We start from the raw sequence: 22,071 nt of genomic DNA on the forward strand, positions 1-22,071 counted from the left end.
CAAATATACCCAATCAACAGAGAGCCCATGGACTTGAGCAGGAACGCAAATTCAAAATGAACCCCGAGTAGCCTTCAGCAACACTATGGCAATCTTCAAAATAATCACCAAAGTTCACCATCCAAACTAACAATGCACTAAGTACCAACACTATCCTACAAAATCCTTAGAGACCCTGGGTTTGACTCCTAATCCTTGCTGTTTCATCTGTTATACTTAATTAGGCTCCAAGTACTCTTACTCTGCACCAAGTAAAGAACTGAGAAATTACTGCAGTAAAATATTTGAGGTATTATATTACACATTAAATATGTTTAAGTTGTAGGGAAGTGAGTGTTCAATACACACTCATTTCTTCATTGGAAAGTCTTTCATATTAGGCCCCTTGAAAACTTAGTTTCTTGGCTCTTTTTCAGGAACTCCAAATTGGCTACAACTGCTGTCTCTTTGGACCGTACTAGAGGCAACCAGTCTCACACTCAGCTTCAGTCCATGTTCCCTTCCCTGGGGAGTCCTGTGCATCGTATTTGGTGGAACAGTATGACAACAGTGTGTCAGTGTGTAGAGTTTTGACTTTTCTGCATGCAGATGGAGGTGGAATACAGAAGACTGTGCAGGTTCTGGGAAGCTGAGCCAGGACCAGGCACTCTGATGGTTGTCTAAGTCCCACGTGAATTCCCAGAGGCAGAGGCAGACAATATAATTTTTTTTCTTTTTCTTTTTTTTTTTTTTTTTTGAGACAGAGTCTCACTCTGTCACCCAGGCTGGAGTGCAGTGGCGCAATCCCAGCTCACTGCAACCTCCACCTCCCTGGTTCAAGTGATTCTTGTGCCTCAGCCTCCCAAGTAGCTGGGATTGCAGGCATACACCATCACACCTGGCTAATTTTTGGTTTGGGAGTTTTTTTTGTTTTTTTGTTTTTTTTTTTTTTTTTGAGACAGGTTGGAGTGCAATAGCGTGATCTTGGCTCACTGCAACCTCTGCTTTCTGGGTTCAAGCAATTCTTCTTCCTCAACCTCCCACGTAGCTGGGATTACAGGCACCCACCACCACGCCCGGCTAATTTGTGTATTTTTAGTAGAGATGGGGTTCCACCAGGCTGGTCTCGAGCTCCTGACCTCAGGTGATCTGCCAGCCTTGGCCTCCCAAAGTGCTGGGATTACAGGTGTGAGCCCCTGCGCCCAGCCTACCCTAATTTTCGAATAGGAAGAGTTGAATACAATCCATCTGAGAATCCTGCCATCTTACACAGCCCCCCAACACACACCGCACAAGGAACCTTTTTTTCAGAACTGTTCCTAGCATTAATAAACAATGAGGACTTTCCCAGAATTTTTTCTATCCTCCTTTGAATTCAGGAGGAGGGAAAAAAGGTAGCAGCAAATTGTGTTGCCATGTAGGAGTAGAATGAATAATGGATATGGGAATTTCTCCAGGACTAAAACCTGTCCCTCACATTAAGGTAAACCAGGTGCACAGAGGAACAAGCCAACCACAGGAAGACACAATTAAGTGGCAGCTCAGGCGCCTGCCTCAAAGAAGCAGAGGGGAGGCTTAATTACAAAATGAAGTGAATGACATTTAAATAAGATTAAAAACAGGAAGGAGACAGCCTCCAGGAGAGCACAAATAAATGTCTCCAAAGAATCAGGTCAGAGAAAGCTGTCTATTTGAGCAGCTTTTACATGCTATGAAGACAAAGAGCAAAGACAACACTCATCCAGACTCGATTTTGTGGCCTGGCATGGAGCTAGGATTAGGTACCACAGAACCCAGATCAAAACCTGTTCATTAGGAGAGATGGATAATTTCATAGTGATTGATAAAAGAATAATATTACCATCTCAGTTGCTTAGGACAGATGTCAAGAAACTCAAAGGACAGGATGAAAATAGCACTAATGTAACAAGCTAATGCCACCAAAACCCTGGAGGCACTATAAACTCTAGCCAATTCCAGCATCTCTGGACAAAATCACCAATTACCCAGGGACATTGCCAGCAATCAGCAGGCTCACTGTCAATCAGCAGAGTGGCGCAGGAGTGAATCTGAAGCCAAAACCTGCCAGTAGAATAATTTAAAAATACTCAGCCAGGCGCGGTGGCTCACGCCTGTAATCCCAACACTTTGGGAGGCCAAGGTTGGTGGATCACAAAGTAAGGAGTTCAAGACCAGCCTGGTCACCATGGTAAAAGCCTGTCTCTACTAAAAATACAAAAATTAGCCAGGCATGGTGGTTGGGAGGCTGAGGCAGGAGAATTGCTTGAACCCGGGAGGCAGAGGTTGCAGTGAGCTGAGATAGTGCTACGGCACTCCAGCCTGGGCTACAGAGCAAGACTCCGTTGTGTGGGGAGCGGGGGGAACAACTCTAGGTGGCTTTTCAGAATAAAGGCATCTGTCTGGCTGCAAGCCTAAGCACCTCACTGACACAGAGGCCAAAGAATCAAACAAGAAAATGAAATGGCTCTGGCTGTATGCTATCAGCCTCTCCAGGTGAACAGAGCACACAAGTCAGTATGTCAACAGCCTGCACTGACTAAAGGTTCCACATTCCTCTAAATGAGTCAGAAATGGAACAAATCCTTTCTTTAAATGGAAATCTGCTTCCACCCTTACCATTTTCCTTGCAGTCAATGTGTATCTGCTAAAAAAAATAATAAATAAGGTTCTCAACCATCTTCCATTCCCCATTTTCTTGCAGATAATGCAAACCTCACAATTAGCACCCACCCTCTTCTTTTTCACGAAAATGAGTTTCTACATGAAAGTTCCCAGATGCTAGACTCTGGGAAATGTAGGGTCTCTGTGCAGCTGCCTCTAACCAAGCACGCTCAGGAGCCACTGCCATCTTCTCGGGCCCTATACCAACTGCTCCTTTCCCCCCAACGTTTCCCAAATGAGTGATAGCCAAAATCACCCTTTAAGAAATATAAAAGTCAATGAGACCATGTCTCAGTGGAGCCATCTGACACAGAACCAATAACTTTACTTTTTGCCAAAATGAGGTAGGACCAATAACAGACTTGTCTTGCTCCCTCGAGATCCAGAGAAGGATGATACCTTATGAAACCACATGATATGTCCCTTTGAAACTAGTATAGGCAGAGTAACCAAAAGCACAGCTAATCCTTCCCCTGTCCCTTTTACTTGACAAAATGCTCATGGGCCTATGAGAGTTGACATTTTTCTGGATAGGAAGTGACTGCATGCACAGAAAAAAGAACAAAGTGATCTCTTGCTCTTTTGGGGGCTTTTACGTGGGAATCTTTTTCTCCCTGTAACAGGCTAAACCTGTTAGAGATTCTTATCTTTTGCTTCTGCCAAGTTTCTGAGGGGATGAGAGAAAGATTCAAAATAGTGTAAATTTTGGATTCAGCCAAATGTAGTGATTTGAAAGGGAAAAAAGCTTCCTGGCATTCCTTTTTAGTCCTTGGGCTTTCTCTACTGCTGTAGAGAATATTTCATAACTACATTATAGAACCAGAAAGATACCTTCTAATGCCCCTGAATTAGAACATTCTAACTTTGAGAAGAATTGATTACCCATAGAGGAAAAAAGTCTATTTTTGCATATAGAAGCTAGAGCAGTCTTAATTAAGCACATCAGTCTAGAATATATCTTGTGACATATTTGCCTAAATCAGAGAAAATTTAGCGGAATGAGGAAGAACAATTTTAAAAACAAGATAGAAATAGCAGCTGCCAAAATTCCCCTTCCCATCTACTCTAGTTTTTACTGCTATGTTCTTTCCCGCCTGGATACTCTCTTCAAAACTAAAAGAAGCAATGTTGTAGAGTTATATAAGATGTCATCATTGGAGGAAGCTGGGTGAAGGGTACATGAAACTCTACATACTATTTTTGCAACTTCCTGTAAGTCTATAGTTACATCAAAATTAAAAGTTTAAAAAAGAAACTAAACTAAAAGAAGAATACAATGAAAAGTTCAAAGGATAGTTTCTCAAAATCAAGAGGGGCTGCTGAACTATCAAAGCTACATCTACACAAGAACTGCCAGATAAATCTATGGCTTGAGTCAGCCTTTCTCTTGAAAAATTTCAGTCCTGCATGGCAACACTTATAAGTAAAACAAGCTTCCAACAAAAGGCTCTCAATTGCCAGTCTTGAGATGTACCTAACCAAGAAGTCATAGGCCTCTGCCAGTAATAGCAGAGCCAGCTGGATCTAGAACGCTGTGATACTCCCTGGGTTTTCCATTTTTCCCAGTAGATATGTAAAAGGTCAGGCCATGTACAATTTCTCTCTTTTTCACAAAGCTGTGAATGCTTTGGATGTTACTTAGCACAGTGAAGCTGAACAGATTGTTCTGGGGGCTTAGGGGGCCTTTCTTCCTGCAGGGAGGCAAATGTTGCTTAGTGATCTGTATCTGAGCATAGGAGTCAGGAACTCTAAGTTCTAATCATGACTCTGTTTAGTGTCTGGTTCCACGATCCTTAGCAAGTCACTTAACCCTTCTATATCTCTAATCCATTCCCCAACAAATGGGAATAAAAATAATGACTTATCACCGGGATGTGGGAGAGTGAAAGGGTAACAACTGTGATCCATATATAAATGTCGAATATAAAATGCCAGTATAAATCTGCCTTTAAATCAACCCATGTTTTCAGACGATGGAAACTCATACTATTTAAATGTAGGCTGCCTCTCCAATGCCCCTTCTTCCTGCAGTGGAAGTAAAATAAGCTGAATCCATGAAGCTCTGTTCCAAGTATTTCCCTCTCCAACAACTACATGCTTCTCTCTGCACATCCTGCTCATTCTTTGTTTAATGGCTTGGAAACCATCAAAGTTTCCATTTTTACTTGGTTAAAAGCAATCCATCCATCTGTGGGTAAGGAAGAATGAGAAAAACAAAATAAATTACTAACTACTCTCTTTCACATCAACAAATCAAATAAACTAAGGTGGATGGCTGACCCTATCAAAGGTGATGATGTCAGCTCAACAGAACCATTAACGAGTTACATCCTACTATTATTATTATTATTTGGCTCAAACACAACATTGTGCTACTTTTAGAGAATGTTGATTCATCATTAATGAAAATCCTACGTATCCATTCATCCACTTATTTATTCACCCAAATGTTATCTGAGTTCCTATTAAAAAGCTAAGTAGGCCGGGTAATATGGCGCATGCCTATAATCCCAACAATTTGGGAGGCCAAGGCAGGCAGATCACTTGAGTTCAGGACTTCAAGACCACCTGGGCAACATGATGAAACCCCATCTCTAAAAAAAGGAAAATACGAAAATAAGCCAGGCATGGTGGTACGCATCTGTAGTCCCAGCTCCTTGGGCTGCTAAGGTGGGAGGATCCATTGGGCCCGGGAGGTCGAGACTGCAATAAGCCATAATTGTGCCACTGCACTCCAGCCTGGGCAAGACCCTGTCTCAAAAAATAAATAAATAAATAGCCAAGTAGTCTGCTAGAGATGTAACAATGATTAAAAAACAGGCCTTGCCCTCCAGGAACTTTTTTGAGAGGAAATATAGATATTTAAACAAATGATTGTAAAAACATATGAAATTAGCATGGCGGCTTGCACCTATGGTCCCAGCTGCTTGGGAGGCTAAGTTGGGAGGATCACTTGAGCCCAGGAGACAGGTTGCAGTGAGCTGAGATCATGGCACTGCACTCCAGCCTGGGCAACAGAATGAGATCCTGTCTCCAAAAAAAAAAAAAGCAAACATAGCGAAACAATGTGATATACTAAAATAGGGACCCAATATGCTATAGAAAACACTCCGAAAATAAGACATAGTGAACAAAATGGTCTATAGCCTCAAGAAGTTCAAAGCAGATTGCTCATCTAAAATTCCCAGTAGGAACGCAATGTGATCAGTAAACAAAGAAAAATATTGGCCGGGTGCAGTGTCTCACACCTTTAATCCCAGCACTTTGGGAGACAGAGGAGGGCAGATCACCTGAGGTCAGAAGTTTGAGGCCAGCTTGGCCAACATGGTAAAACTCCATCTTTACAAAAGTTAGCCTGGCATAATGATGCGTGCCTTTAAGTCCCAGCTACTTGGGGCGGGGGCTGTGGTGGGAGGATTGTTCGAACCCGCAATCACACCACTGCTCTCCAGCCTAGGCAACAGAGTGAGACTCTTTCTCAAAAAAAAAAAAAAATTACCTAGATACTAAGATGTTTTGTGAGAACAGGATTAATTGGGAGGCTATGGAACTTAAAATTAAGACAGGTTTTTGACACAAGATCATGGAGGGGCTTCAGAGGGTCCAGAAACTCTGAAACTATATGCAAAATATGCATGTGCAAATGGACATTTTTTCTGGATACAAAGATGACTGTAGCTTTCATTCTATTCTCAAAGGTAAAGAACTATTTCACTATGATCTTATTCCAAAACCTAGTTTTCTACCTCTATCAGTGGAGAGTTTTAAGATCTAATCTTTTACTTAGACTCGGAGATCTGGGTTGCCTAGACATCAGAGAAGAGCTTTCAAACTTTCTATAATGTGGTAAAAAACAGTGATTGCTCAAAACAGGGGAATGCAGAGCAATAGGACTTTTTCCTTTCCATATTCTAGTTAAAATTAGCCTAAATATATTTTCCCACATACTCAGATATCATGGTGACAGGCATCATAGAAACAGACAGTGGCAGCAGGGAGTAGGTCAGGGCTTGTATCTGTAAAACCAACTAGGAAAAGTTTATCAGGCAAAATTGAACCCCCAACTAATACAGCTGGCTCCTCCTTGTCCATAAGATCATACCTGTGAATTCATTATGGGAATCTGGGGACCTCTGGCTACCTCCCCAATAATAATAAAGAGCTAATACAGTCAAACAGCATAGAAATAAAAATTAGCACTGAAGTACAGTGATACTAAACACCCACATTACAAACTACATCTGGACCCTAGATGATTGCTTCCTAGATAACCAAGGGCTTTTGTGTGTCCAGTTTAATAACACATGCCTTACCAGTCTTATAAATAAAATTTCATTACAGTTTGCGGCACATGTATGGCAAAGGATATATACACATAAGCATATTTGCCATGATGAGTTTCACATAGCTCCCTCAAATCCATAAGTCTAGAAGGAAAAGAATGAGTGAAAACATGGGCAATCCAACATATGAAGGGTAGTGTCTGCCAAGAGGTAGGTGGATCCACCATAGACATACTTGTATTCACGGAATGCAATATTATACACTATTACGGGCTCTGACTGCATGGGATGCAACATTGTGTTTTGCAGCTTTCCTTAACATCTGCTGCTCTGCATCTCACTGTGCACTCCACATATGATAACATAGACCCAGGTTCCAGGAGGGCTTACCCATCTATACAGGAAAAGGAGCTAATGTCACTTAGCAGAGAACTCCAGTACAAATGTCTAGATGCCTTCGCAACAAGCAATGGTCCATGCCTCTTTAAGGACACTCATATATACTTCCCCTCAACTCATCAAGGGCCTTAGACTGTCATGCAATCAGTCCTGAGAATAGGACATAATTATAAATAGAGCTGAAAGTTCGGAAAGACATAACGTCAACTGACCAACACAGAATAAAAAATGGCCTTCTTCTTCACCACTTCCTAGTGAGAAAAGCAAAATGCTGAGTCAGAAAAGATAAATATAAAAGCCATTTTTAAATCTATTTAAAAGATAATCGCTTGTTTCAGCAAAAATGACGGCAATGTATTCTGGAGTTTATGACATATGTAAAAAGTAAAATGCAAATGCATGACTATAATAACACAAAGAACAGTTCATACCAATAAAAGTGTGGATTCATCAAGAGAACAGAGGATGTAAAATTGGGATAGAAGGAGAATAACAGGAAGTCCCGAGCCCCAGGAAACAGACTAGAAAGAAGAATAGAAGGCAATGTGGACAAGACAATGGAATAGGATGATGAGGAAGAGGACAACAGATCATGAGAATGAGAGAAAAGTCACAGAGATCACAGAGGCCAGAGATAGAATAGCTAGGACAAAAAGGAAAGAAAACAGAATGAAAGAGAAAGTAAAACCAGAAGGGAATCAGAAGAGGCAGGCAGAAACAACTACTACTACCACCTTGTTTAGTACTACAATGTGTAATTTCATTCAAGTTATAGATATACACCATTTGTACTTATTATAAATCCAACAACTGTACCAACATCTGAAGATCTGCATCATTATTGTGTTTTCTCTTTAATCCTATGCTTTTAGAGCCTAATAATCTTACAACTATCCATAGGCAACAATAATAGTCCTTTATATTAAAAGGAGGTGCTGCTACCTAAGAAATTCTACTGTTGGTCATTTCTATGTCTTTTGATCTCTCTTTAACTCCCCTGACATTCTCTCCATCTCAAATTCTCACACAATCATACTCTCCTCTCCTGAAATATCAAAATGCCACTATTGCCACTTAGTGTTATTCTCCTACTCCCCCTTTACCACCATAGGCAGTAACTGCAAAAACTTGCTAATCCATTAATTAAAGATCTCTACTTCCCATTATGGGGGACTAAATTTAGAAAGCCAAATTGGGTTGGGAGGAAATCATGTGTCACAACAAGTGAGATGAATTCCATGGAAGGGGGCTGGGTTACTGGCCTGTTTCTTATAAAGCCTCTGACACTAACACATCCTATTCTGCTGAAAATACAGAGCAGCTCTCCCATGGGTGGGCAACCTTTCATCACTGTAATCATCTGGAGAAGATTTTATTGTACCATCAGGTCTCAAAAGCCACAGGACCTAGCAGCAAGCAACTGCCTCAGGGAACATGTCTCCTCTGCTTTCCTGAAACCTCCAATTTAGTTACACAAAAGAAAGGGGTGGCAAGCCAGCATTAATTGTACCCTTAGCAAAGAGTCACTTCCCCCCTGCAGGGGTAGCAGTGACTTTACTGGACTACCAAATGTATACAAAGACAAAGTAAACACTGTAATTTGCTGTTTTGTCTCTGGCACAGGGGGAGTGGCACAAGTGACACTGTCTGTAAACAGTAATAATGCCAGATGTAACACAAAGAACAGAATTCCCGCATCTCCCCACTCCCGTCCCTATCCCTCCATCTCTCCCTATGGCATTCCTCCTGATTACTCATCCTGAGGAAACACACAGAAGCCTCCCTATAGTCCATATGCGGCTACCAAATGAAACCGAGTTAGAATCCAAGTTTGTACGGACTTCTCCTACCTCATTCTTACTCAAAGAAAGATTTATTGGAACACAAGAAATACTCAGTTGTTTTTATCAGTTGACAAAAAGTATAGGGAGGGGAAGGAACAAGGGACAAAGAATAGACATGTGACGCACCCAGGTCTGGATTAGAAAAAAGCTAAAATGTTAAAAAAAAAAAAAAAAAAGACAAAAAGAGTAACTGAAAATAAAGGCATCCTAAACAAACCAAAAGGTTAAAAGACAAAAAATCCATCTTGAGCCCAGGCCTAGGGGCTCATAAAAGGTATAGAAAAAGAAGATGAGTTCAAGAGAGAAAGTTACCTGACCAGAGCTCCCGCCAGGTGTAATGCAGGCGTACCCGACACTTCTTCTGGTAGCAAAGCAGTTTGTGTACTACCTGGATGCAGCGTCTGTAACAGGGAAAGCAAACAATGAGGGTAAGCCTGGGAATATAGTACAACTCATCACAGATCCCTTCTTAGTGAGCCAGCTTTGCTAAGGCCACTAAAGACACTGGATATGAATGTGTATACATGCAAAAAAATATATAAAACTTCTGGCCGGGCACGGTGGCTCACACCTGTAATCCTAGCACTTTAGGAGGCCAAGGCAGGTGGATCATTTGAGGATAGGAGTTCAAGACCAGCCAGGCCAACATGGCGAAACCCCATCTCTACTAAAAGTACAAAAAAAGGCCTGGCACGGTGGCGCATGCCTGTAATCCCAACTGAGTGAACTTGAACTCAGTGAGCCAAGATCACTCCAGCCTGGGTGACACAGTGAGATTACATCTCAAAAAAAAATTTAAAAAAAAAAAAAAAAAAAGCAGGGCACGGTGGTTCACGCCTGTAATCCCAGCACTTTGGGAGGCCGAGGTGGGCGGATCACGAGGTGAGGATATCAAGACCATTCTGGCCATCAAGGTGAAACCCCATCTCTACTAAAAATATACAAAAAATTAGCCAAGCGTGGTGGCGGGCACCTGTAGTCCCAGCTACTCAGGAGGCTGAGGCAGGAGAATGGCGTGAATCCAGGAGGTGGAGCTTGCAGTGAGCCAAGATCACGCCACTGCACTCCAGCCTGGGTGACAGAGCGAGACCCCGTCTCAAAATAATAAAAATAAAAATAAAATAGCCAGGCGTGATGGCACATGCCTGTAGTCTAAGCTACTGAGAAGGCTGAGGCAGGAGAATTGCTCGAACCTGGGAAGCAAAGGTTGCACTGAACCAAGATCGTGCCACTGTACTCCAGCCTGGGTGACAGGGCAAGACTGTCTCAAAAAAAAAAAAAAAAAAACTTCTGCCTTCTTCTAGTAGACTCATCAATATCTCTCTCTCTCTCTCCCCCTCTCTCTCTCTCACACACGCGCACACACACACACACACATACACAATCACATACTGCTTATGCTACCCATTCCCCTTATCAATGGGTAGAGTGTGCTATAACTACTTATAAGTCAACAATCAATTAGGCGCCACTGACATCTTTCCCTTGAGTACCTTTCCAGGGAAAAAGGATAAACTAGAGGGTCACAATTAAACTATTTCACTGAAAGTGGTATAGTGACATGGAATGCAAAAACACAAAATTAAAGACCTTAATTCTCTATATCTATCTGAATGTGGTTTTTATTTAAATTAAATTTTTAATTAAATATATAATTTAAAATACCAGTCTTACTTATAAATAAAACCTATAAAAATATTAACTGGGCATGGTGGCACATGCCTATAGTCCCAGCCACCCTGCAGGCATGCGCCACCATACCCAGCTAATTTTTTTGTACTTTTAGTACAGACGAGTTTCACCATGTTGGCCAGGCTGGTCTCGAACTCCTGGCCTCAAGTGATCCACCTGCCTCGGCCTCCCCAAGTTCTGGGATTACAGGCACGAGCCACCGTGCTCAGCCAGAAGTTCTGTTTTTCTTTTCTTTTTTTTTTTTTTTGCTGCAAACTGTAAAATTTAAATTCTATTTACACTAAAAGTTAAATTAAAAATGCAGTTTGTCAGTTGTGCTAACCACCTTTCAAGTGCTCAATAGCTACATGTGGCTAATGGCTATTACCATAGCGAACAGAAAAAAATATAGAACTTCTCTATTATTGTAAAAGTTTCTACCGGACAGCATTCTGCTAGATCATTGGAATATTCAGGGTTATTCACATCTCAATAACATACATGTTTCTGAGAGTATTTCCAAATAAGCAGTTAGTAGCTTGAAGTCAAGATAAGTGATATTTTTGAAAATTATAAACCTACCAAAAGCATTTTTTTCATCCCTGAGATAGGATTTTGAAAGGTTAAAAAGCCAGATGAAATTATAAAGGTAAATACTGATGAAATTTACTTCCTAAAAATACAAATATTTTGTTTAATAAAAAAAAAAATTCAATGATTACAATTAAATGGCAAACAACATGGGAAATTACATTTGCAACAAATAATATAATAGAGTTACTATGTTTGATATATAGAAGTTTATATACATCGATGATAAAAACAGTGTCCTTTGCTATAGTCTGAATGTTTATCCTCTCTGAAACTCATGTTGAAACGTAATCCCAAATGTAATATTATTAAAAGGCAGGGTCTTTAAGAGGTGACTGGGTCATGAGGGCTCTGCCCTCAGGAATAGATTAATCCACTCATGGGTTAATGGATTAATGGGTTATCATGAGAGTGGGTTAGTTATCATGAGAGTAAGTCTGTTATATAAGCCAGTCTGGCTTTCTCTCCTTAGCCCCCTCACCATACAATACCTTGCACCACCTTGGGACTCTACAGAGTGTCCCCATCAGCAAGAAGATCCTCGCCCAGAAGTAGCCCCTAGACTTGGACTTCCTAGTCTTCAGAACTGTGAGACTAAATAAATTTCTTTTCTCTATAAATTTTTCAGTCTTAGGTATTCAGTTATAGCAACAAGACAACCTCTAACAACAAAGATAGGAAAAGGAAACAGTCAATAAATTCCTCCATCTCCCAAAAAAAGGAAACAGGGAAAGCCAACATTTTTCTATAATGTTCAACTTCATTTTTAAAAGGCATATTAAAACAAGATTCTACTTGTGCATATCAAATGAACATACATTTCATGCTTACAAAGAAACAGCATTCATAATAAAAGAAAACTGGAAACAACTATGGAAAGAACATTTGATGCCAGGAGAACAGCAAGTAAATCATTACACACACGTTCCAGATTGATACCTGTCCCCCAAAATTCGTATGGTGAATTATAAATACACATCAATTCCTCTAGCTAGTGTCTCTGGCTCTCACTTCACAGAGGGAGGTTAATGGTAGAGAAATTAGAACCCTCAAAGAGTACTGGTGAAAATAAAAATAGTACAACCACTTTGGAAAACTTAAGAGTTTCTCAAAATGTTAGATATAGAGCTACCACATAACCCAGCAATTCCACTACTAGGTGTATACAAAAGAAAAACACAAACAGCCTAGGTGCAGTGGCTCACGTATATCACTCCAACACTTTGGGAGGCCAAGGCAGGAGGATCACTTGAAGCCAGAAATTTCAGACTAGCCTGGGGAACAAAGCAGAACCCCATGTCTACAAAAATTTAAAAATTAAAAAAATTGGCCAGGCGCAGTAGCTTACGTTGTAATCCCGGCACTTTGGGAGGCCAAGGTGGGTGGATCACGAGGTCAGGCATTCAAGACCAGCCAAGCCAAGACGGTGAAACCTCATCTCTACTAAAAACACAAAAAATTAGCTGGGCGTGGTGGCAGGTGCCTGTAATCCCAGCTACTTGGGAGGCTGAGGCAGAGAATTGCTTGAACCTGGGAGGCGGAAGTTACAGTGAGCCAAGATTGCACCACTGAACTCCAGCCTGGGCAACAAAGTGAGACTCCATCTCAAAATAAAATAAAATAAAATAAAAATAAATAAATCAGCTGGGTGCAGTGGCATGCACCTATAGTCCCAGTTACTCAGAAGGCTGAAACAGGAGGATCACTTGAGCTCCGGAGTTTAAAGCTATGATTGCACCACTGTACCCCAGCACACGTAACAGAGTAAGACCCAGTCTCTAAAAAAAGTAAAAATAAAACAAAATATATGTCAACACGAAAACTGGCATACAAACAGTCATGGTGACATTCATAATAGCCAAAAAGTCTAAACAACCCAAATGTCTATCAATTAATGAATGAATAAATACAATGATGTGGTATTCTATACAGTGAAATATTAACCATAAAAAGGAACGGCTACAACATGGATGAACATGGAAATTATTATGCTAAATTAAAGAAGTCAGTAGTAAAAATCCACATATTCTATTATTTCATTTATATAAAATGTCCAGAATAGGCAAATACATAGAGACAAAAAGTAGATTAGTAGTTATCTAGGCCTGAGGGAGAGGGCAGAGGAAGAAATACAAAGAGTAACTACTAATGGGTACAGGATTTCTTTACACAGGGGTCAACTGAAATGGTCTAAAATTAGTTTGTGGTAACAGTTGCACAATTCTGCAAATATATTTTAAAAACACTAAATTGTATACTTTAAAGCTGCTTAAAAAAACTCTGTGGCCTACTTTTTCCAAATATTTGTCAAGATATGCAAGTTACAGCTTTCACGGCAATGTTCATTTCATATATTCTATAACTAGGTATGCTTGGATTCTTGATTAAGCCATTAAATGTCCACTTTAATAGTGAGCCTGTATTAGGTGGATAAATTGATACTCTTCATTTGAGAGGATTAGCTTTTGTATTTCCTATTTTCAATTTAAATTCACAAATTCAACATTCAATTAACTATGATCTCAGCCCTTAGAATCCCTAGTGTATGGAGGTTTCTAAGTGGCCTAAAATGCAATGTCTTAACTAAATCCAGATTCTAAGTCTCACTTTGTCATATCCTCGCTGCCCTAAAAGTACTTAAATTAGGACTTTTTTAGTCAAGGGAGGGTTTGGTCAGCCACAGGCCCAGGGCTTGGACTGTACCCCTCTGGAACTCCAGGCTCATCACACACATCACACACATCAGAAGAAACTGTCAGACCTACCCTTTTCATTCATTCATTCAACAAATCTTGACTGTATACCAACTGAATGCCAGTGCTTAAGTCTTATTACAACTAAGTTATAAAGTTCCTAGAAAACTGAACCTAGGTAAACTGCTAGTTTCAGGAAAATGAAAGTGGCTCCTCCTTTTGTCTTTTGGGGGTTTTGTTTTGTTTTGTTTTTGTTTTTGAGATGGAGTCTCACTCTCTCACAGAGGCTGGAGTGCAGTGGCATGATCTTGGCTCACTGCAACCTCTGCCTCCTGGGTTTAAGCGATTGTCATGCCTCAGCCTCCCAAGTAGCTGGGATTACAGATACCTGCCACCAAGCCTGGATAATTTTTGTATTTTTAGTAGAGATGGGGTTTTACCATCTTGGCCAGGCTGGTCTCAAACTCCCGACCTCAGGTGATCCGCCCACCTCAGCCTCCCAAAGTGCTAGGATTACAGGTGTGAGGCACCGTGCCCAGTCTGAGACTCTTTCAAGTTCTATGGCTATAACCCGAGACAAAGAATATCCAAAGACCCTACTGACTTTAGCAGACACCGCATTAATCTGTTGGGTATCAATCTGAGAGCTCATGGAATCAAGCTAAAATAGGGGTAGCTACTACTATAAAGACACATGCACATGTATGTTCATTGCAGCACTATTCACAATAGCTAAGACATGGAACCAACCCAAATGCCCATCAATGATTGACTGGATAAAGAAAATGTGGTACATATACACCCTGAAATACTATGCAGCCAGAAAAAGGAATGAGATCATATCCTTTGCAGCGACATGGATGAAACTGGATGCCATCATCCTCAGCAAACTAACACAAGAACAGAAAGCCAAACACTGCATGCTCTCACTCATAAGTGGGAGCTGAACACTGAGAACACACGGACACAGAGAGTGGAACAACACACACCAGGGCCTGTTGGGGGATTGGAGGGTGAGGGGAGGGAACTCAGAGGATGGGTCAATAGGCCACGGCACACATACACCTATGTAACAAACCTACACATTCTGCACATGTAGTCATTTTTTGTTTTTTTTAAGAAGAAATAATAAAAAAAAGAAAAAGAAAAAAAATAGGAGTACCTAATTGCTCGGGTCTCTTAGCAGAGGAGAAAAGAAGAAAGCAGAAAACACACTACTAACCTCTCTCTGCAGAATGAGAGCCAGAGACACCAGGTAGAGGAATTAAAATGCCTAACAACTGACCGGGCTTGGTGGCTCATGCCTATAATCCTAGGACTTTGGGAGGCTGAGGTGGTAGGATTGCTTGAGGCTAAGAGTTCAAGACCAACCTGGTCAATACAATGAGAGCCCGTCTTAAAAATAAATAAATAAAATAAACAAAATGCCTAACAGCATCCCAAGGATACAAGTGAACTGAACTAAATTTATAAGTTAAAGTCCTAAAATTACTCTTCTCCAGATATTTTCAGAGTACTCCGAATAATAAACCTCTATTGCTACCTTATTAGCCTATTCTACTTGCTCCATTATTCACATCTCTCTCTGTTCTTCTCACTCCCTGTAGCTCTAAGTGGTCTTGCAGGACCCTCTCAGACAGAATTTAGTAAAAACTATTTAAACAGTACTCTCTTAAAAGACTTGGGTACCGGCCGGGCGCGGTGGGTCACGCCTGTAATCCCAGCACTTTGGGAGGCCCAGGTTGGCAGATCACGAGGTCAGGAGATCGAGACCATCCTGGCTAACACGGTGAAACCTCGTCTCTACTAAAAAACACAAAAAATTAGCTGGGCGTGGTGGTGGGAGCCTGTAGTCCCACCTACTCAGGAGGCTGAGGCAGGAGAATTGTGTGAACCCAGGAGGTGGAGCTTGCAGTGAGCCGAGATCACGCCACTGCACTCCAACCTAGGCGACACAGTGAGACTCTATCTCAAAAAAAAAGATTGGGGTACCTTCAGCAGTGATATTAAAAATATTTTACAAGCCAGGCACAGTAGCTTACACCTATAATCCCAGCACTTTGGTAAGCCAAGGTGGGTGGATCACCTGAGGTCAGGAGTTTGAGACCAGCCTAGTCAACATGGTGAAATGCCATCTCTACTAAAAAAAAATACAAAAATTGGCCGGGAGTGGTTGGGCAGGCCTGTAATCCCAACTACTTGGGAGGCTGAGGCACAAGAATCGCTTGAACCCGGGAGGCAGAGGTTACAGTGAGCTGAGATTGCACCACTGCACTGCAGCCTAGGTGCCAGAGTAAGACTCTGTCTCAAAAAAAGAAAAAAATATGTATTTTACAAACCATACAGAAAAATAATCTATAAACCAATACATACATGAAAAAATTTTAACTGAGTCCCTTTTATTCTCTAATAAACTGACCTTGTGATATTGGTTTTGTTTTTTTTTTTTTGAGACGGAGTCTCGCTCTGTCGCCCAGGATGGAGTGCAGTGGCCGGATCTCAGCTCACTGCAAGCTCCGCCTCCCGGGTTTAAGCCATTCTCCTGCCTCAGCCTCCCAAGTAGCTGGGACTACAGGCACCCGCCACCTCGCCTGGCTAGAGACGGGGTTTCACCGTGTTAGCCAGGATGGTCTCGATCTCCTGACCTCGTGATCTGCCCGTCTCAGCCTCCCAAAGTGCTGGGATTACAGGCTTGAGCCACCACGCCCGGCTGACCTTGTGATATTGTAAAACGGGTCCCCAACACCCAGGCCACCGACCAGTACTGGTTAGAAACCAGGCTGCAGAGCAGGAGGTGAGTGGCAGGTGAGCAAGGGAAGTTTCATCTGTATTTACAGCTGCTTCCCATGGTTTGCATTACCACCTGAACTCTGCCTCCTGTCAGATTAGTGGCAGCATTAGATTACCATAGGAGCACAAACCCTACTGTGAACTGCACATATAAGGGATCTAGGTTGTGGCTCTTTATGAGAATCTAATGCCTGATGAACTGTCACTCTCTCCCATTACCCCAACTAGATGGGACCATCTAGTTGCAGGAAAACAAGCTCAAGGTTACCACTGATTCTACATTATGGTGAGTTACAAAATTATTTCATTATATATTACAATGTAATAACAGAAATAAAATACATAATAAATGTTATGCACTTGAATCATCCCGAAATCATTACTGCCCCCAGGTCTGCGAAAAAAATTGTCTTCCATGAAACTGGTTCCTGGTACCAAAAAGGTTGGGGACGACTGTTTTAAAATATATATTTTGTCTTCAACCCTGTTTCCCGACATACAACTCCTAAAATCCTTAGAATCTCCAAAGTGATGTCTTTTTATATGTTGAGGTGACTGACGGCTGGCCTCCCCTAGGTAGTTTCAGAATGAGGGCTTGTCACCAGAGAGACCAAGGCCTGATTAGCCAGTTGGGCTTTCAGCCCTAGCCCTGACTTCCAGGGAAAGAAGAGGGGCTGAAGGTTAAGCTGATTGCCAATGGTTTTTATTTTACTTTATTTTTATTTTTTGAGACAAGGTCTCGCTCTGTCACCTAGAGTGGAACGCAGTGGTGCAATCACGGCTCACCACAGCCTTGACCTCCACAACTCACACCATCCTCCTTCCTCAGCCTCCCAACTAGCTGGGACTACAGGCACACACTACCACGCCTGACTCATTTTTGTAGAGACAAGGTCTCACCAAGTTGCTCAGGCTAGGCTCAAGTGATCCATCCACGTCAGCCTCCCGAAGTGCTAGGATTACAGGCATGAACCATGGCCAACCAATGGTTTAATCAAACATGCCTCCATAATGAAATCTCCATAAGAAACCAAAAGGACAGGGTTTGAAGAGCTTCTGGATAGCTAAACCCATGGAGGCCTACAGGAAGGCGAACAAGAATTTGTCTACGTGCTGGAAGGTTGGCACACCCCAACTCCACAGGGTCAGAAGCTCCTGGGCTCCAGACCCTTTCAGACCTCACCCTATGTATCTCTTCATCTGACTGTTTATATGTTTCTTTAAAATATCCTTTGTAATGAACTAGTAAATGTGTTTCCCTGAGTTCTGTGAGCCACTCTAGCAAATTAATCAAACCTGAGGAGGAGGTTGTGGGAACCCCAATTTATAGCCGGTCCATCAGTAGCACAGGCAAAATAACCTTGGGCTTCTGATTAGCATTGAAAGCTGGGGGTAGGCTTAGGGACTGAGCCCTAAACCCATGGAATCTGAAACTACCTCCAGGTAGATAGTGTCAGAATTGAAATACAGTACACCCGGCTGGTATCTGCTACAGAATCGATTGCTTGCTTAGTGTGTGAGGAGTAAACCCTCCCCACATTTGGTCATAGAAGTATTCTGTGTTGATTGTTGTTATTGAGTGAGAAAACAGAAAAAACACTATGTTTTTTTACCCTCATAAACCTGTACCAAAATTGCTTACCAAGTGATATAAGTTGCAATATAAATCATCCTAATTGTTTCCAAATCATTTGCTGTTTAGAAATCGTGATGTGATCCTGTTTGATACAGTTGTCACTTAATGATGCCCTTGTTTGAGCATGATTTGCCTTAGCAATCTACAAACTTCTCTGTCAACTTTCCCATGAAATTGAGAGTCATGAGGTCCCTGGTGCTAAAGGCTTTGTTGCAGCCAGCAAATGTGACTAGATGCTACCCATACATGACTACCCATGCACACACAGTACATTCCTGAATGCCAGCACCTCTTGTATGGCCTGAATCTGGACGGCCTGTATTTGGCCCCCTTTGATAACGCCATTCCACCAACACTGAGCCACTCCAGAGCAGCAGTGAGATGCTACCTACATCCCCAACCCCTGCGGCCACTTATCCACATTCGCTCCAGCACTGCCCCTAGGCTCTATTCCTATCTCCACAGTCACCAACAGGTGACATTATTAACCTTGTGGTCTCAATAATTTATACTATTTATCAAGCAGAATGAAAATTTTAACCACTGCTATGGCCTTAAAAATATATATATACTGGAGGCCGGGCACAGTGGCTCACGCCTGTAATCCTAGCACTTTGGGAGGATGAGGCGGGTGGATCACGAGGTAAGGAGTTCAAGACCAGCCTGGCCAAGATGGTGAAACCCCATCTCTACTAAAAATACAAAAATTAGCCAGGTGTGGTGGTGCTTGCCTATAATCCCAGCTACTTGGGAGTCTGAGGCAGAGAATAAATTGAACCTGGGAGGCAGAGGTTGCAGTGAGCGGAAATCGCGCCACTGCATTCCAGTCTGGGCGACAGAGCGAGACTCCATCTAAAAATACATATATACACACATACACATATATACGTATGTATATACATATACATATATACACGTATATATACACATATACATATATACATATATATACATATGTGCATATGTAAATATATGTACGTGTGTGTGTGTGCGCGCGTGTGTGTGTGTGTGTGTATATATATACTGGAGGCCAGGCATAGTGGCTCATGCTTGTAAATCCCAATGGGAGGCTGAGGCAGGAGGATCACTTGAGGCCAGGAGTTCAAGACTAGCCTAGGCAACACAGTGAGACTCTCATCTCTACAAAAAATATAAAAACAGCCAGGCATGGTGGTGCAAGCCTGTAGTCCTAGTTACTCAGGAGACTGAGGTGGAAGGATTGCTTGTGCCCAGGAGTTCCAAGTTACAGTGAGCCATAATTGTGCCACTGCATTACATCCTGGATGACAAAGCAAGACCCTGCCTCTAAAAAACAATTACACACGGCCGGGCGCGGTGGCTCACGCCTGTAATCCCAACACTTTGGGAGGCCGAGGCGGGCGGATCACGAGGTCAGGAGATTAAGACCATCTTGGCTAACACGGTGAAACCCCGTCTCTACTAAAAATACAAAAAATTAGCCGAGGGTGGTGGCGGGTGCCTGCAGTCCCAGCTACTCAGAATGGGGTGAACCCGGGAGGTGGAGCTTTCCGTGAGCCGAGATCGCACCATTGCCCTTCAGCCTGGGTGACAGAGTGGGACTCCTGTCTCAAACAAACAAACAAACAAACAAACAATTACACACAATGACCGGGCGTGCTGGCTCATGCCTGTAATCCCAGCACTTTGGGAGGCCGAGGCAGATGGATCAGTGGAGGTCAGGAGTTCAAGACCATCCTGGCCAACATGGTGAAACCCTGTCTCTACTAAAAGTACAAAAAATTAGCCGGGTGTGGTAGTGGGCACCTGTAATCTCAGCTACTTGGGAAGCTGAGGCATGAGAATCACTTGAATCTGGGAGGCGGAGGTTGCAGTGAGCCAAGATCACGCCACTGCACTCCAGCCTGGGTGACACAGAGACTCTGTCTCAAAAAAAAATAAAATAAAATACACACACACAAACACACACACACATGTATGTACTGGCAGAATGATTAAATTTACTGCTTCTTGTGCAGATTCTTTCATGTATGTAGCAATTTCCTATTTCCTATTTCAACACAAAATGGGTTCCACTTTCTCCTGAAATCTTCTTGTAGGACCCACTGAAGTCTGTACCTTTCTTCTGCTGCCCACCTACAGGTTTGGAAATATCTGACTTAAGAAGAGTCCAAATTTTCCATGTAAGAGTAACTTAAAGGAAAATTTACTCTCCCAGAGACTATATCCCCTCACTCCCCAATCCTGTGGTGGCAGTGAGAGTGGCAGCAAGAATCAAGGAGTAGAGCTAGAAGGTGAAAGTAATTGGTTTGGCTTTGCTACCTCTTACTGCTCCAGGCAAGACTTTTTTTTTTTTTTTTTTTTTTCCCCCAGTATAAGCACCTTCTCCCATCATTACCTACAGCATTCACACACAGATATGAAATTGTTTCACTTCTGACCCAGATTCTGGCTTTGAGTATTAAGTCTTTCCAAACTCCGTATTTCTTCACATTTCACTAGGATGATTATAAACTTATCTGAAAAGGCAGAAATTCACTTTGCTTTCAATTTCTCATTCTGCTGTACATTGCCAAAAAGGGGTACATAATGAGAAGTGAGAGCAGCAGCCTGGTCTGCTGCCCAGCTGGAAGCAGGAAATTCACCTGATAAGGACTTGATGCTCCAAATTCTAAAAACTGGAAAGGGAGCTAGAAGCAGGGGAAGGAATATCTGGAAACATGCCCATGGGTAGCAATGAAGAAAGTGAATTCAGCCTGAGGGTGGGACCTTCTGCCTAGCCTCTGTCAACCTGATGCCTCATTATCTTCTCCATCTTCCCTAACCCCAGGGCAGTAAATTAAGGAGCAGGTGGAAAAAGCACCAAAGAAAGCAAGGCAAGACAAAAATTCTTTAGAGAGTGAAGTTATGAACTAGGGTGAGAAGGGAGTTAGAACATTTGGGTAGACCAGGTTCATTGGCTAGAAATGTAGGGGTTTGGGTGAACAGATAATACACCTGTAACTTTACAGTAGTGAACATATAATCTTATCATATCAGCCCCACCTTCAACTGTTCCTCATCATCCACTTAATCTTGGGCAAGCTTTTTTTCTACTCTCTTATCCTCCCTCCATGCACTCTACACTCTAACCACCTGGAATTACGCTCTATTCTCCAAATACACTACATTTTCAAGCCTCCAAGCACCTAAACATGCTGGTCCCCTACCTGGTATGTCCTTCCCTGACTCCTCTACACAGAAAATTCCTAGTGTTTCTTCATGACTCAGGTCAAATGTAACCTTCTGATATCTTCTCTAATGCTCCAGTCAGCATAGTCACTCTATACAAATCTTTCCTCTGTCACTTATCACAGACATGATTACGAGAACAGCCTCTGAGGTCACAGGGACATGAATTTTAACCTTAGCTATGCAGCTTACTAGCTGTGTACCTGTGCTACCAGTCTGCAACATGGACCCCAACCTGGTATTCACACAATCATATAGTCCCTTTCCACACTGTATCAGGGTTAGTCTGTGTG

At 42.1% G+C, this 22,071-nt stretch overlaps 1 protein-coding gene across 1 annotated transcript in view; it reads right to left on the reverse strand.

Moving 5' to 3' along the window:
* LOC105537776 (chromosome unknown open reading frame, human C10orf76) overlaps positions 1–22,071 on the reverse strand; it is a 234,786-nt gene that overhangs the window by 131,502 nt on the left and 81,213 nt on the right. Inside the window, exon 20 of the mRNA XM_011977448.1 lies at positions 9,500–9,588. Within this exon, the coding sequence (XP_011832838.1) occupies positions 9,500–9,588 (89 nt within the window). The remainder of the gene's footprint in view (positions 1–9,499; positions 9,589–22,071) is intronic.

The sequence above is a fragment of the Mandrillus leucophaeus genome, unplaced genomic scaffold, assembly GCF_000951045.1.
Source record: "Mandrillus leucophaeus isolate KB7577 unplaced genomic scaffold, Mleu.le_1.0 Scaffold18, whole genome shotgun sequence".
Lineage (NCBI taxonomy): Eukaryota > Metazoa > Chordata > Mammalia > Primates > Cercopithecidae > Mandrillus > Mandrillus leucophaeus.